General features: G+C 39.9%; 1 protein-coding gene across 2 annotated transcripts in view; it reads right to left on the bottom strand.

The window, feature by feature from the left end:
- Window positions 1–17,382, bottom strand: part of ZNF521 (zinc finger protein 521) — a 232,158-nt gene that overhangs the window by 213,017 nt on the left and 1,759 nt on the right. The window contains exons 3-4 of one of the 2 annotated variants that reach the window (XM_074146354.1): window positions 1,233–1,295; window positions 107–166 (exon numbers count right to left, since the gene is read on the bottom strand). In XM_074146354.1, coding sequence (XP_074002455.1) covers window positions 107–166; window positions 1,233–1,295 — 123 coding nt within the window. Of the gene's footprint in view, window positions 1–106; window positions 167–1,232; window positions 1,296–17,382 lie in introns of those variants that run through there. The other variant, XM_074146355.1, reaches the window with a different exon arrangement.

Raw genomic sequence — 17,382 nt, 5'->3', positions numbered from 1 at the left:
AAACAGAGAGGGAAGAGTGCAGGCTGTGCAAAAACACCCCGATAGAGAAATCCCTCACACTGTTGTCAAACAGTAAGCAAGCACTAATGAAGGAATTCAGCATTACCAGTCTGTGCGGCTGTGTGTCCCACACCTGCCTGCTGGTCCTCTGTTTCATTTTCTTCTACTGTCAGAAAAAGGTAAACAAAACAAACACAAAACAAAACAAAAAAAGATGTTAGGTAGGTAGCTGAAGTGTTTCAAGCATCTTTACACCAGCTTCAGTTCTGAAAGCCAGTAATGCTTGTACAACATGGGCAAGAAAAGCTGCACTGCAAAGTGCGAAAGTGTAGACCAGACCAAAACAGACTATGTTGCTGTATGGAAGTTACAAATCTGAGAACAGAGTGACCAAATCAGTTTCATGGCTTAAAAAACAAATCAAATTTCCACTGGGATATTTGTCGTCAATGCACTGTATTTGATTATGGAAGTAAATGAGAGAATAATTCTGGGCTTTAAGATTCTACTCGCTCCACACGGATAAGAGAAAGCCTTCTCCTGGCAGACGGGAGAGGTGTGTGTGCTAATTCATACATAAGCTTTAAAAAAATAATAATAATAATAATAATCCTATAGTCAGTAGCAAACATCTCAGCAGTGCAGACAGCCTTGCAAAGGAGAACTAACCCCATGCTGTTTTACTGTATACACCATGCCAGCATCTTTCCCTTGGCTCACAGCTTTCCAGAGCAGTAGAACTAAAAACAATACAAGTCTTGTCAGATTCACTATTCAAAACTTGTTGGGCGAGAGTGAACCTAACAAGAGCCATTCTGCTCCTACTTTGAAAAATTAGAGAGAGCTGTTCTCGTATGCTCTGATATGATGCCTAAGATTGACTCTCCCAAAATAAAAGTAAGGGAAGAGCTAAAAGGCAGAACAATCTCCTTTTTTTTTTTTTTTTTTTTTTCTCCCAAAGACCAAGTTCTTTGAGTTAGAGAACAGCGGAGAGAAAAGAATTCATTCTCCGTCCACAGGGGAAAAAGCTGAAAGGGGAAAGACTGCACTTTTACAGCATTTCCACTCCCAAGAATTCAGACCTCAAAAATAATCATGCAACTGAGTTAAAATCCAAAGATTTGAGGTTTTTTGTCCTGGTTCTTGGGACAAGAGAGTGCAACACTTAGGGTCACATATAAATCTAGACATATATTCAAAAGAAGAGATACATATACACACTCCACAGGTACCTCTTTTCCTCCTCCGCCAACCCCAAGGCTTCATACAACTGGTTGTTTCTAGAATCTGAGTTTCTAGAAAAAAAACACCAGTTTTCATAAGGACACTCTTAGGACACCAGAAACTTGAAACACAGTGCATATATTAAAAAGAGTCAAGTACAATCTCTGGAGGACTCTAAACATTCCCTGTCTCTGTCCCAGAGCTGTGGCTAATAAGCATACTCTTTTCATCAACAGAGATCTGATGAAGTTTCCCCAGCCCTGGAGTAAGTCAAGTATTTCACAAAATACGGTTTTATGAGCTGGCTGGTTCAGCTGAACTTGTATTCTGCAGCCATGAAGTTACCAGTACTTCAGCTGTGATAATACTGTATGATTTTTCTTTGTTATGCCGAAGCAGTCATCCTAGCCATCCTCACAGCTAAAGGAAACTGGTCAGACAAAGAAAGCAATGGGAAAAGCTCACGAAAAGCTGAGCTTCAGGGAACACATGGTCAAAGACAAACTAAGCTAAACAGAAAGATTTTTTGCTAGGGCAGCACAGATTGGTAAGACTCATTAATACAGCAAGAAAAATAATGAATACAATTAGTATATAGTTTAAAAAAACCAACAGAGATACCACCTTTTGTGACCTCCTCAAAGCCCCCAGTGAAACCTCAACAGCAGCCCAGTCTGACCTTGTTTATGCCCATCACCAGCTGTTGATCTATTCCCCAAAAATTATCTCAAGAACAAGCTCTAAAACTGAAAGATGAGTCCACTTTTCCATGCCTCAAGAGGAACTCATCTTGTTCACCAATACCTACTGATCAACCTAATTAAAGGTTGCAGATGTATCTATTATCTACCAACAAAATCCTCAACCATGACACAGAAGTTTGAACTTGGCCCAGAAAGGCAACAAAAAATCTCTACCATTGTTAAATGAGGTGCCCAAACACGAACTTTTCAAGAACGGATTCCCAAGTGGGAAACTTCAAAGTAAAGCAGCTACCTGCTAAGAAGTAAACAAGATCTGCTTGTTCGAAGTGGATCTCCATTTATAAGTGTATGCAAACCAAAATGCAAGCGTTCATCTTTTCTGCTGTTCTGTACTGAATGTTTACTGCCACCAGCTGCGCTGCCAGAATCTCTCGCTGCCAGTGAGAAGTGACCGCACACCGAAACGTGCTCAGCTTCGCACTGCTGACCTCGTAGGTCTTCAAATGGAAAAAAAAAAAACCAAACATGGACACTGCATAACAAATTGTTTTCATGTATGTAATTTTGTAATGTAAAAACATGCCAGTGTATGCCTTGCAAAACCAAACGTTTAAAACTTCCCTGCTATTTAGGGATCAGAAAATTCTGCGAGAGCTGAGGTTTGCTTTCAACAAAGCAAACCACTATATCTTTATTACACTAAAAAAAAAAAAAGAAAAAAAAAAAGGCGGAAACAAGCATCAGAGAAGGTAACTTTGTGGTTAGCAACTTTCTAAACTGCTGTTCAAGCCCTTCAAGGATTCTCAGTCACAACAGAAGCAAGTAGGTCACTACAGGCCATGGCACAATGACTTACTAATAATATTCAAGTAGACTGACATATTTGTCAGGAAAATTAAAAACGCATTTAAGGGGAAATATGGTGAAAGGAATAAGAAAACTACCCCACAAAACCCACAGAATTAGGGAAATCTTAGTATTAGCACAAATCTACTACAAAATAGTATCTCATTTTCCTTTGCATTAAGTTAGATCATTCCTCCAGCTAGCATGAGTATTTGTTACATTAAGTAACCTACAGCTGGTAGCATCAGATAAGCTCCCAATTAGCACTTTATGCCTTTCCACAACCAGATTCTGAAAACTTCAGTGCTATTTCAGCTCTCAGACCAATGTTAAGCTCACCTGACTATGAAAGACAGTGTGACAGGCAGCCAATGTTAAGTTCCCTTAAACATTAACTATACCGTTTTCTTTCAGGAGAGGAGGGCAACTTTAAACAGAACCTGTATAACAAGATGCTTTACATTTTGCTAACCAAAACCATTTCTCTAGCACTACCACGAAATGTAACTAAAAAAAGCCACAAGGACGATATGCAGGCAAACAGTAGCATGTATGCACTATTATTAATTCAAACATCAAAATTACTGACACTCTAGGATTGTAATTGCACATAGGGATGTCATCTTCATTAAAGCATATACCACATCCTAGCATAAGGTAAGATAAATTCCAGGTAACAAAGTCATAGAATACTATAAAAGCAGGGGCCTCAGGAAACCAGGACAATAGCTTATGAATGAGACTATGAATAAGTGATGTTACTGCTGAACAGCACTTCTAGATACATTTGAAACAATGTTGTCACGAAAGTAACAATATTCCTTGTCCCTACAACCATGTGTTTATGACCACAGGTCACCTATTTTGTTAGCTGTAGAAACATTTCTCAATTGACTCATCTGTTCTTTAAAACAACAAACCATCAAGCCCCTACTACATATTTTCTCAGTGCAACTTTTGAAAAACAAAACAAAGAGGAACGCCAAATAATACCAAAAAAAGATCGGATCACCACAACAAATGTGGCACCACGCTTCTTGAGAGCAATTTAAAGAAAAAATAAATAAAACCTCAGTGAAGGAAAACAGAATTCCAGCATGTCAATCCTACTGCCCATTATAAAAGCTTGTGGTTTGGACAGATACCAGTTTTTAAAATTTTACTGCAAAAAAACATACCTCTAAACTGAAGCTGTATCTATGTGAAAGGTTAGGACATTTCAGCTTTGGTACAGCTAGTGTCCAAGGCAAACCCTGGTTTCAGTTCAGGGCATCTCTCATGCTCAGGCTGCTGAATGTCATTTAAGACCAACTATTCTTTTTTTTAAGAAAAAAAAAAAAAAAAATCAAAACCAAACACAACAAGAAATCAAGTAGTACCATTAAAGCCAGCCAATGAGGAAAACCCGTGGGAATTTTGATATAGGGGTCCTAAAAATAGAATTAATCTCCTGACTGCTCTACAGCAACACCTGCTGATGAATGACGATTTCACCCCTTTTGCTTAGAGTCTCTTCATGGGACACATGGTTAGCCTATAAAGGAGGGAGATTATTTTATAAAGTTAGTACAAAATATACACAGATCTTCTACCTTCAAAAATCTCATTCATATTCTACTCACTAACCAGGATTCCCCTTCACTGAAGAGTTAATCTGTAGATTTAGCACCCTAAGGAAGAGCACAAGTCATTTCTGGTTGATGCCTGGGAAAAACCTTGTATGGAAAAGAAATGGATAAAATTAGAAATGTGAAAAAGTACATCTTCGCTGAAGGGGAAGCCTTTTGGAGAACTCTGGCTAAGATTTATGGCTTCTGAGCTATTACAAACCATAATAAAATAAAAGCAAAAGATAATTAAAAAAAGTCTATTTTCTTCTAGTCTAGGTGGGTTAATAAATTTAAAATAAATAAATAAATAAATAAACTGCCCCAAATGCAGGAGCCTCTTTTCAGCTTGTTAAACAAAGCAGGAGAAGCCACATATCCCAAAATAAACTATAAAAATAGATTGCTATTGATTTATCCCTTCCTAAAACACATTCCTTGAGAGATGTGAAAATAAACTTAAGATAGCAACTAAGACTGTCAGAATAGGAAGTTTAGAATATATATTCTTAACTTGCACTTTGCATTTCCTATAACTCAATACTTAATCTATAAGTTTCCATTAGCATATGATTAGTAATTCAATTTAAAGCCATCTTTGCACAAAAGCCTTTTTTTTTTTTTTAGGATGGTAACTTTGCCAAGTGCATCTTCAATCTACATGTTTGAATAATTTCTGCAGACAAGTAATAGAGACACTAGCTGTATTAGCATAATCAATACACAATTTACCGAGTTACCCAGACAGAACAGAAATAAAACGTGTGTGCCATTATTTCAGTAGCTACAAATGACTGTAATTTCTGGAAGTGTCTCTACTTTTCTTTTCCCTCCTTCTCCTTATGGCCACATGAAAAAACAGGGCATTCATACTGCCACCATCTACAGGTAGATATTAAGTATGATTAGATAGATTAATCACGTAGCAGAAGGCGAATTTAAGAGCCAGCTACAGGACGTGCTGAGTATTGTCTAACTCTAAAAGTCAGTGGATTCTGAAGATGTTTTGCACTTTGCAACAATATGCTGTGGAAATACATCACAATGAGTGTTCAGTCAGGATACAAAACCTAAATTAAAGAAGTTACAGAGTAGTAATGCAGGATCACATGTCAATGCATCACCTGCTAGGGCTACACCTTCCTTTGCTTTCTCCTCTCCCTAGGTGCGCTCCTCTCCCTAGCGCACCACTGGTGCGCTAAGACTCACCTTTTAAACTCTTCTGGCCAACACATGCAAGCACAGGATTTGGCCTGTAGCTTGTTGACTACGCCACACGTGAGCAACAATTCAGTGGTGACTCCTGGAAGTCAACAAGCATTTCAGCCTGCTTCATAATGTTCTTTAAGACAACTGGCATTCATAAAAGTTCAGAACTGCTAAGAAAGTATTGTTTTCTGAACAGCTTCTTCTTGTATCAATGCACATCTATCAGCTACTAGCCAGAAACTTGATTACCGTTTTGACTCCCAAATGTAGATGCACCCAATGACTTTATTGTGAGAAGAGACAGAAAAAGGAAGGCATTGGCATATTATCATTTCAAATATCTACATTCCAGAATTCTACTGAAAATTAGTTCTGTGTGTGTAGCCGCAACTGTACAAAAATCCAATTAATTATATGCATGAACATTTGTATTTCTGATTTGTTTTCCTTTGTGCTGTGACATACCCCTTTTCCTACTTCTACCCTCCCCACCATTGTAATAGTATTCTCTTGATACTTGGATATGAATATTTTCCTTAGAACATTCCATAAAGCATTTTTCTTCTCGTATTTGCTTTTTTCCAGAAGACAAAGCCCCTCATAGCATTCATATTTTTGACTCCTCTCTTTAGCCTATCTCAACACTGAGCTTGGGTTTTTTTCCCCCCGAATGTTCTTCTTGAAAGACTGAATTAGGAGTTTCCAATTAGACTGCAGAGGTTGGAAAATATTATTCTTATGCTAAAATAAAGTATTTTCCTAGGCAGCACATAAACATAAAAGTAATAAATATACTTAAGTGGAAAGAAATTATGCTGAAGAAATGCTTTGGATATTCTTCCAATCCTTGATCTCAAGGATGACAGTATCCAAATGTGACAGCCTAAAGACATCCAGTTTTACATAACATTGTGTGCAGAAAAGGCAGAAGATGCTCTTTCCTGCAGCAGAGATAATTTTACAGAAATTTTACAGAAACCCCAAAGCTGAGGGTGGGAAGGTATCTTTTTCTGGATAGCTGAGGTAGTAGATTAATTCATCCTGCCCAGAATGCTAACTTTGCTTCCCTAATCATTCACCTTCTAACAAGCTTAAGGCACATCTACATACACTTATATTTTTCATTGTTTAAAGTAAACTAATAATGGTATGATATATTTTTAAAAGTACTTTTCTCCAAAGAATCTTAAAGCTTTTTATAATCCTCAAGTAAATTCCAGACACCCCTAAGACTCTGTAGCATGCAACATAACAGATTATAATGGATCTCGTGAGTCAAATTGAGGACCATGGTGAGATTTAGCAAAGCAAGAGGAAATCTCTCTGGGAGTCAATTCTTTGTACCAAGGTCAGCTGTCCTGCCTGTCTCACACCAAGTACTCCACCACCATTCCTGATGTGACTGTGGGCATCCAGTCCATTTTGAGAAATTACAGAAGTTAGGAGGCTGTGATAAATTTTAAGCCTAATTACCAAAGCCAGTACTTAACATGAACGCTTTCAGAATGATTCCTCTCAGTATACCGAAGCCATGTATCACCTAAGCTTTCTTATTCTCTCACAGGGATATAACTAAGAACTTCTGGTACTCCCACAGACCTGCATTTTCAACTGCACTTAGAAAACAGGAAATTCATTAAACACTGTCTACAAAAGCCTGAACTCAGCAAGAGAGAGCAATTTGAATCAAACTGACACATGGATCACAGAACCTCAAAGTAACCAACATTACACGAGTCCAAAGACAGGTGATGCAAGGAAGGGCTATGAGGACTTACAGGAAAGGTTACCGTAGGTGATCATTACCTTTGAAAGTTAAGTCATTTATTTATGCGCCTAAAATGAGGCACTTAAATTGAGGAGTTTGGGTTGTCTGACACCATTCCAACACCAAAACAAAATACAGCTGCATGCTTTGGCTCTATTACCTAAAGACATATTTGTCCGAGTAAGAAAACCCACCTCCTTTCAATTGAGATTATCCTTAATTTACCAGAGATCTCCATCTATTATGTATCAGGGTCTTATATGTTTCTTTCTGATCCCTCAAACTCCCTGCTCTGTTCTAGATGACTTTCTATCATGTAGAACAGCACTCTGGTCTATATCCAGAAAGGATCTTAGAAGCCCAAAAATTAGTGAGAAGGTGCTATATCTAAATTGCCAGAAGCCACTCAGGTCAGGCAATACCTATGGTTTTATCACCCAGGCTTTCTCAGTGCTGTGCAGCTCAGTGCTGTAATCAAGCCAAAGCCCCACCACAGCTGGCTAGTGATTAAGATTAAAGATTAAATAAGATTAAGTATTAAGATTAAATATTCTCCTGCCTGCCCTGACTACGGACGCAGTTTTATGGGCTGGTTCTTCAGAGTTTACATACCTTTCCCTGGTTGCTACAAGATACTGGCAGAAAACATGTGGGCTGAATTATCTCTTCCTTTCCCCCTCTTACCCACACCCACTGGTTAGATCACTCACCCAGGATGTGGGTGGCACCAGCTCCACTTTCTTCTCTGTCAGAAGGATTTGTACTCATGTCATGAGCTTCCTAAGAAAGAGCACTTACCCTCAGACTTGAGGTGCACTCATCATTGCTGTTGAAGCTGCCATACCTCATCTACAATATTCAATGAACTACAAAGAAGGAGAATTAGCATGATACCTTAACCTTATCTTTTGTGGTTAGGGCACCTGTATGGGAAGTGGAACACATTGACTCCAGTTCTGTTTTCACTGAAACAATGCATCAGAAATAATATTGCAGTAGGTACTTGGTGACCAGGACCCAGGTCTCTTCTTTCTCCATTGGCACTCAAGCCATTAGAGCCCCGAGTCTTGTGTATGAGTGCTCTTTCTCACCCTCTTGTCCAACAAATACTTACTTACACCTTTGAAAAGGGAAACATCATTGACAAAAATAAAACGGCAACTCACACTCACAGCACAATATGCTGCTGTGTAATGACCGATGTATTCCCTGTGAGATATAGATTCACCCTTAGACAAAGCACAGAACACAGAGCCCCTGCCTCTCACGTCCTAGCAGAGCAAATAACTTTCCCTCTTCAGTAGCAGAGAGGAAGAGCAGCAGCACAACCCAATTCCTCTTAATTTGGCAGGAAAGGAATGACCTGTCCCCTATCTCCAAAAAAGCCGGATCAGATCAGTGACTGCTATGAAATACTGTATTGCACTGAACCACCCACATCTAGAACAGGGGAGGAGCCAAGACACACTATTCTTTCCAAGTTTTTCATACTATCTCCTTAAGGTAGTTCTTACTCAACAACATTCATAAACCCCTAACCTACTTATGAACTATATAAAGAATCCGAACGCCTGGTGCAAGATGACTATTCCACTAGGCAACCAGGCACCTGTAAACGGAGCACTGCAGCACGCGAGTCCTTTCTTTTTTTGGACCTAGCCTTAGAGCTTTCTGACCTTTCTTCACTGATTTACATTTGTATCTGGCTAGTGAGTCCTTTGCTCACCAGATTCACCAGAAATCGCAAGCCGAATCTTTTCTTATGCTCTAGCTCTTTATAAAAATCATGTAATGCAATCCCTTCCCAGGGATTGCACACCCAGACCAATAGCAACCCATTTCCTCCTCCCATCTTCAGAGTGAAAATGTTACATCAGGCATGGATCTTGACATCCTGTTGTCCTGGAACCAGTGAATCAGAAAGTTCCTTCCTCGCAATTGTATTCTTTGGAGGTGGAAAATAATTAACTTCCCCACCCCCTTCTCCTTCCTACTGCCACTATCAAAGTTAGAAATTCACTTGACTCTGTCTCGAAAAAAAAATCCCAGCCATCATAATTCAGCACTAGAGAAAGTTTTGTTGATCAGAGCATTGCCTAGTCTTCCCAAGGACACTGCCTCACTACATCACATCATCCAGTCCAGCAACACACCAGGTATTTTTTTTTTGTTTGTTTTTAAAGTTCCTTTCAAGAAGTTAATCGGTCAATAATGGAATTTGAACTTGATAGGTTACCAAAAGAAATGAACAATAAAAAAAAATAAAACTTAAAAATCAATTATCATACAATTCATTGTTTGAAATGTATTTTCCCGGCAAAACACAACCTAATAATAGTAAGGCATAACAAGTTTCAGGGACTGTATACGAAAGCCACCTATTGTGCAGTTAACCAGGACATTTAGTCTTAAAAGTGCTCTAGCTTTTCCACACTCGTACATAACACTGAGTGTCTGTATAAGAAATTAGGAGAGAGATTTTGCACGTCCTGTCTAGTAAAGACAAAGTTCCCGTTCCAGGCTATTGCCTTACATGAGAGGATAAGCTCTCCAAAAATGGGATTTGGGAAGTAGGGAAAACACCGATACCCCCACTACAAACATCCTGTTCATTTGTCCTCAGGGCTAAAAGGTGTTCTGTTTCAGCCAAGAGGCTAACTAATGACTAGTACTGTTCCAAATTTGTAAGAAGGCTAACTAGTTACTGGTACTTTATTTTTAAAGAACCATAGTAAGCCCCTATCACATCAAAAAAGAAGAAGGGATGGGAAGTCACTATTCCAACAGATATATAAATGACTTTAAGAAATCTTGAAGGACTAAAAATCCTAACCTTAAAAAGAAAAATTGCACCTAATTGCACCTATATTTAAAAGTGAAAGTATCAGATGAATCACTCACTCAAAAAACACCCCTCTGTCTTGCTCCCATGATAAAAAAGAAGAAAAAAAAATACCACAATGAAAACACATCCCCCCAAAATCTAAAATTTCATTGCACATTAACTGTGCAGGATTGGTAAGTAACAACCCTTCTGACTATACATTACACGGATTCCACTGTACAAAGAAAAGTTGCGGTACAGCATGCACAGCATCGCTCTAGCTAAAGGAAAATCTAAAAGGCTCAAATGTGCACACACCAGAAGAACAAGGATAACCCAGACTAAACTCTAAAAAAGGAGGGGAAGAAAATCCCCTTCATATTTTTCTCAATATTTATGCTTTATAAAGGGGAAAAAAAAAAAAAAAAAGAGGTGTTTGAAACTAAAGGAATGTGAAGTGAGGAAAAAAAGCGTGACCAGTGTTAACTAATATTGTAAATAGATGACAACGGTCCTGGTTCAAAAATCCCTTGGAAGAGGGCAATTTTGTGCAGTCTTACTGTGCGCATAAAGAAGAACATAAAGCAGATTTTTTTGGAAAGTAGGAGGGATGAATGAAAATGTTAATTATAACATGTTGTAATAAGGATACCCCCAAGATCAGGCCTATCTTTTCTGCTACGGCATAGTCCCTAGGCATATGGCTAACTACTCCTTGATCATTATCCCGGCTAAAACTAAAGCTACTGAAGTTTAGGAGACTCATATCTAACAGAATTTCTTTCATCTCTAATAATTGCTAAACTAGCATAATTACTCATACTTGAGGTGAAATAGAACCCAAGTTGTCTAAAATTAAAGTTAAAACAAAAACAAACCTCACCACTTCTTTGGTTTTTGCACATTCATCTTTTGTCAGAATCTTATGCCACATTGCATTATGATTTTGAAGTGTTTAAAGGCTTCTCTTGTGCTATCTGACTTTTGTAAAGAGAGCAACTGAAAAACTTTAATGCTTTGTAGTAACAGACTGCAAAATATATTTCAAAACAGACATGTACATTTTCACAGCAACAAATAAAACAGGCTCAACTCTTCATAGATTTGTATGTTGTCCCTTTGGAGAAAAATATATATACATACATATATATACCATGGTTCTGATTTAAGTGAAATAGCATATTTTCCCCACCCCCAGCCGAGACTGATTTTGAGCTCAGGTAGCCCTACAAGAACCAATGGAAACCATAAAATACAGCTGGGAAAAGATGCTAAGATGTCTGTCTTAAGGTATCAGCATCTATACCGTATTTTAATCAATCTAAAAAAATAACTCCAAGCATCTTATTTTCAGTGTTTTACACAGAAAAATATACTGAATGTCTATGGTCTACGTAAAACATTAACAGTTCTTCTACATCCCTTCCTCGTGTACAATCATTCAAAAAGAAGATTTCAAAATTTTGCACGAGTTTCAAAATACTGAATCGTGTTTCAGAACAAAGCAAAGAGAGCTATTAAATGAGTTGTAAATTAGACTGAATGAATTACAGAGCAACGTAAAGCCTTTCAAGACATCTTAGATCATGGCGGATAACGTTATCCTACACGTTGGATAAGTGCCTCCATTCTGACAGCTTCCCTTGTTACACAAGTTAGCAGCAACTCGGCAAAACAAAATCAAACCAAACCAAACACGCAGCATTTCTAAGCCTCTTAATATTGTCTTTGTCACAGGATTTCACCTTTATGGAAGGCAGCAGTACAACCAGCAGCTGCTCATATGCAGCTGTTTAGATGTTCACTCCCAATAGTACCTGCTCCTCAGAAGTAGATGGCAACAGTCAATATAACTCACAACTCATGCTGGATCCCAAAATGACTAGGTAACATTGCTGTAACCCTACAGCTAATCAGGCCCATCAATACCACTATGCATTGCCAAAGTCAATGAATATTACGAAAGGTTGGGGATGTTTTTGTTGTTAGGGATTTTTTTAATATATAAAAGAGCTGGGGCATGCTTTGGCAAGCCAAAAAGAGAACACTATAAATAGCCTGCATTATAAAAAGATGCTAATCTTAAATCCTCTTTGTAATTTGTTTTTTCATGTACTCTTTTACGTTCAATATCTTAATTTTTGCCCATTTTTGGATGGCCAAATACAAGCCAGGAATCCACTCATGCATCAAACAGATGTTTTTGCTTTTCAGGCCAAATGGAATCTTACGAATTTTTTGTTCCCTCCCTATAAAATGATGATGGCAAAATAACACAGTTCCTGTAAACGGCCCGTTCAGAAAAAATTCTTTGGACTGGTGATACTGAAACTTTAAGTCAAGTTCACAGAAATCATGCCAATACTAATTGCTGGTTTTGTTTATGCTGGATTGATTATAGTCTAATCAGCAGACAATCTAATGACTTTCAAGTCTAGTCCATGCAATTTAGAAGCCGGGCAGGGTTGGGGCTGAGAATAAACATTCCAATAGTTGACGGATACACAAAAATGGAAAGGCTACTGTTTGAAGGGGACCTGAATGTCAAATTCTCTCTGAACTATTGCCGCTATTAAGTAAGATTTTTGTTTTAATCCACTACTGTTCTGCCTTCCTTGGCACTACACCACCTGCACCTCTGTATGAGAAGCATCCTTTAGCTTCAAATTTATGATGAGAAAACAAGTCACGTTAAAACACAGGGACATTTACTCACTCCACCAACACTCTGCATGAATTGCATTGCAGTTGTAAATTCTATCAGGATGGAAAGACCTCCTAGGTTTCCTCAGAAAGAGGGAACAACTTTAAGAGATGCTCTGGGCTTGTCAAAATATTTCAAGATACAAGCTTTCTTTAAGCAGAACACAGGTATGTAAAATACAGCCGATAAATTTCTCCTCGTCTTTCTAGGAACTAGCACTCAGTAATTCTATTTCTGCAGTCTAATGCGGGATACAAAATTACAATGAACAAAAATTTACTTTCAACTAATAACAAAATATTTTTATATATTTTTCAAAAAGAAACCTCTTTCAGAGATCAGCCCTTCTTCAGTTCTGGTTTCCTTGTGATGGCTTATCTGACACCTACAATTTCAGTGATTTTTCACGGGTGACTTTAGCACAATGAACACTACCTGACTGCAGCTCAGAGAAACCTGGGTTTAACATTTCGTAGGACAACAATTTAATTCAGATTTGTATAAAGAATACCTGCTTTTCTTTGCAATTGACTATATTTTTGTAACTTTGCTTCTAAACAAAGTTTCTCATCAAAAGCCAGTAGTAAGGGCAAAAGAAAAACCTCAAGCCCTCCCAAAACTAAAACCCCATAAACTAGAAAGCGGAGGGAGGTGGGAGGCGGTCAGTAACCTAAGTGTGATATCTACAAAGCATGCCAAGTCACAAAAAAAGGTTTACCATTCAAATGGCCAAGTTAAACAAGATACTAGCGAGCTGCTCTCTGCTCTAGCCCCCTCCCTTACTTTCTCCTCTCAGGGGATCTCCAGCAGGGTTTTACTTAGGGAATGGCATTGCCCTTAGGTGTGAGGAGTTTAAGGAGTCCTACCAATTGCTCTTCCTCAATACCCTTCACTTGCACAGTGGCTCTTTTGGGGCTTATCCACGGGTATCGTATCTCTGACTTGTCTTTCCTCACCTGCTTTTCTGCAGTGAGCCTGTCTCCCCCCCCATCCCCAAATGCATTAGGTGATTTTGATCAGGTCAATGATACCTAATAGATTTCTTTGTGGTTTTTTTTTTTTTTTTTTTTTTCCCAGAAACTAGCCAAGGAAATGGGATAAATTAATCAGTAGAATGAAATATAGGTCAGGACTGATGAGTTTGATGCAACTGATCCTTATTCTGCCCAAAAGAATCGGGCAGTTGAACTTCAATTCCTCCTTCCTGAAGTAAAATAAGATATTCAAATTACATGTTTTCAGAAAGTTAATTTACTCTCCTTTTGAGACTTTTTTTTTTTGCCACAACCCTGTAGTATATTTGTAAGAGACAGTGCTTTTCACAGAAAATAATTACAATCTTACTTTTCCTTGGAAAGATGCTTTTATTATTCTTAAATTGTAAGGGGCTTATCTAATGTTAGCCATGCCTTTTTGCTTTCCATCTAGGTCCAAACCTAAGATGCAATCCTCGCCAAGAGCTGGGGGACAGTCAGACCAAAGTTGGCAAGAAACCAAAACAGGAAAGGGAAAAAAAAAGACAGAGAAAAAGAAATAGAAAAGGAATGTAAACAGAAACCAGGATAATTCAAAAAAAAAGTGTATTTTCAAGAAATAGAAGAAATTTAGTCATTAGCAAGTTCTTAACACCCACCATTTCAGATGAATGTTAGTTTCAAGCATTCAATATAAAAAACTCAATTGTCATTTTGTTTTAATGTATTTACCTGCCTTGTATCAGTATTCCCCTAAGATATAAGTTTCAAATTAAGTTATCAAAAGTGACAGACATATCAAAAATATCTCTTATATCTTCCCCCCAGAAAGGATTGCTAAGTACATGACAAATTGGAAATGTAACGTGTAACTCCATATTTTATTTAGATGTAAAACAGCACTCATGACTTTAAATAACTCATTTACATACATTCAAAGAATAGTTTTTCAGAGAAGCTATTTAAAATACTGTTTATTTTTAAACTGTAGAACTGTATTTTGTACCGACTAAATCGATAATACTTAAGAAATAAGGAATTTAAATAAACGCTGCATTGGAGGTACAGTTGAAATTCTCCTTGCAACATTACTTACAGCTTTTGTTTGTTCACTAAAAATGAAGATATAATAATTGATGGGCAGACTCTTATCAATGAATTTAAATGCTAGGTTTGTGCAAGCATCTTTCAACTTCTCAGACAAATGGCATTATTAGCCCTTTCCAAAATCTTACAATCGGACTGCTTTTAGAATACTATTAATCCACTCAAAAATTGACATGATTCAAGAAAAATAGGGAAAATGAAAAAGATATTTGAACAAAGGCCACCAAGAATGATAACCTACTCCCCAAAGGTAATTACTGCAGCAATAATTACAGATGATGATTGATTTACTGCCTGTTTTTTGTTGAAAAATAGTAAATAAGACACTGTAAAGAAATCTCTATCATCTCTACCCTGAACATTAAGCAGTTTTCTTAAGTCAGTAGTTTATTGTCAGCAAATCCAAGCTACTCTATCTGAATCGTACAATGTTGCTGTTTTCTCATTTTAGGGACTCACAGGCTACCGGTACATAAGGAAGGCAAAGCCCATACCTCCACATAAAATGGAAGCTGTATCTTTTGTTTTAAATTAAATGTGATGCTTACAGGAAGATATTTGAAACAAACCTCCTCTCTGTAATGCATCTCACAAATAAGCACAAGTAAAACACGTCCAATCCCTAACAGGAAAACAATTTCCTCTATTTGCCAACCAATTCTGAATGTTTCTTCCTTTGCACTTAAATACTTGGAGGTCTCAGACTATCCTTCAGTTAAAGTTTCCCAGCATCTTTTTGCAAATATGGCTAATTGGTCGCTGTCCTACTGGCTCTAAAACTCTTAATGCGCACGTAAATAAATCCTCCCTGGGAAGCTCGGAATATAAGTGCGCGCCCAAGCAACAGAACTTTCATTGTGCTATCATTTTTAAAAGGTAAGGGAAGAGCGGCTCGTTTGTTCTTCACAAGATGACAAACAAAAGCACTACTGAACCGCACAAACTTCAGTAAACTAGATACAGATGGCAGCAGCAGCAGGTAAAGGAGTAAATTCAAGGCACCCTTTATTCCCTTTTAAAATATCTGGAGAGTTAAAAAAAAAGAAAGAAAGAAAATAATAATAATAACAAAGAAAAAAGATTTAAAGCCCGCTCTAAAGCTCACTGAAGTCAACAGGAAGACTTTGAAAAGGGAACTCCTGGAAAGAGTTGTTTCAAGCGAAGGGAGCGTGAGGTTGGTGTTGGTTTTTTTGGTTTGGTTTTGTTTTTTTTTTTGCCAGGTCCTCCTGCACAAGTCCATAAAAGCAGACCCCGCTCCTGGCTTTCTAACTCTGAAATTGCGCTGGTTTCCAGGCACTTAACTCCTGCTGCACGCCAGCCTCGCCGAGAAGAAAACAAGGCCTGCCGCCCAGCCACCGAGCGGCCCCGCACCGCATCCCCGGCCGGGGGCTCGCCGGCCTCGGCGCTGCCGGCCCCCCCCTTCTCCCCGGGCCCCACAAGTTGCTCTCGGCTTCCCCAGGCCTTTCTCCCTCACACACACACCCACCCACTTCCCACCCCCCCTAAAAAAAAAAGTAGACAACTTAAAAGATGTTCTGACCTGACGCAACCCAGGCTTTATTCAACTTCACTGCAATGTACAGAGCGACCCGGGAGGAACGCGCCCATCCAGAGAGAGATGTTTATGTGAGGTGACAGCCACCCTCAGCCTCCTTCCCCGCTGCCAGGCGGCGGGAAGCCCCTGCCCGCCCGGCCGCCCAGGCCAACGGCTCCTCGGGGGGCGGCCAACGGCTCCCGGCTCCTGAGGGGAAGGGGGGGAAGCGGGGGGGGCGGCCAACGGCTGCCCGCTCCTCAGGGGGCGCGGGCGGGCGACACCCCACGCCGCGGCGGGCTGAGGGGCGGCGGCGGCGAGGGGCCCGCCGGGCCGGCGGGGGGCGGCCGCGCCAGGCCGGGGGAAGGAGGAGGGGGCGGCCGGGCCGGGACGCTGCCGGCCCCGCCACAAGCCGCACAAGCCGCCCTTTGTCCTCCTCCTCCTCCTCCTCCTCCTCCTCCGGGTCCTCGGGCTTCCCCCCCACCCCACCCCCGCCTCCTCCGGGGGTCCGAGCGACTCGGGGCGCGCTCCCCCCGGTACCACCACCCCACGCCCTCGCTCCCCCTTATTTATGTATTTACACGCGTGTTTATTTATTTAAACCACTACCACCACCACCCCCCCCCTCGGCGGCGAGGGGCGGCTTCACGTGACAGCCGGCGCCACATTCCTCCACAGCCCCAACTCCGGCCCCACGCGGGGAACTTCGGCCCGCCCCACCCCCACCCCACCTCCGCCGCCCCGAAACTTCCCTCGCCCGCCGGGACCCCGCCGGCAGCCCACCGGGACAACAAGGGCGCGGGATGACGGGGAGGGAAGGGGAATGCAGCCCGCAAACTTTTTGGTTTCGGGAGGTGTTTTTTGGTCATTTATTGAAAAAGCAC

This window comes from Numenius arquata, chromosome 4, assembly GCF_964106895.1.
Source record: "Numenius arquata chromosome 4, bNumArq3.hap1.1, whole genome shotgun sequence".
Taxonomy (NCBI): domain Eukaryota; kingdom Metazoa; phylum Chordata; class Aves; order Charadriiformes; family Scolopacidae; genus Numenius; species Numenius arquata.
Note: the sequence above shows the minus strand (reverse complement) of the source record. Positions and strands in the feature narration are given on the sequence as shown.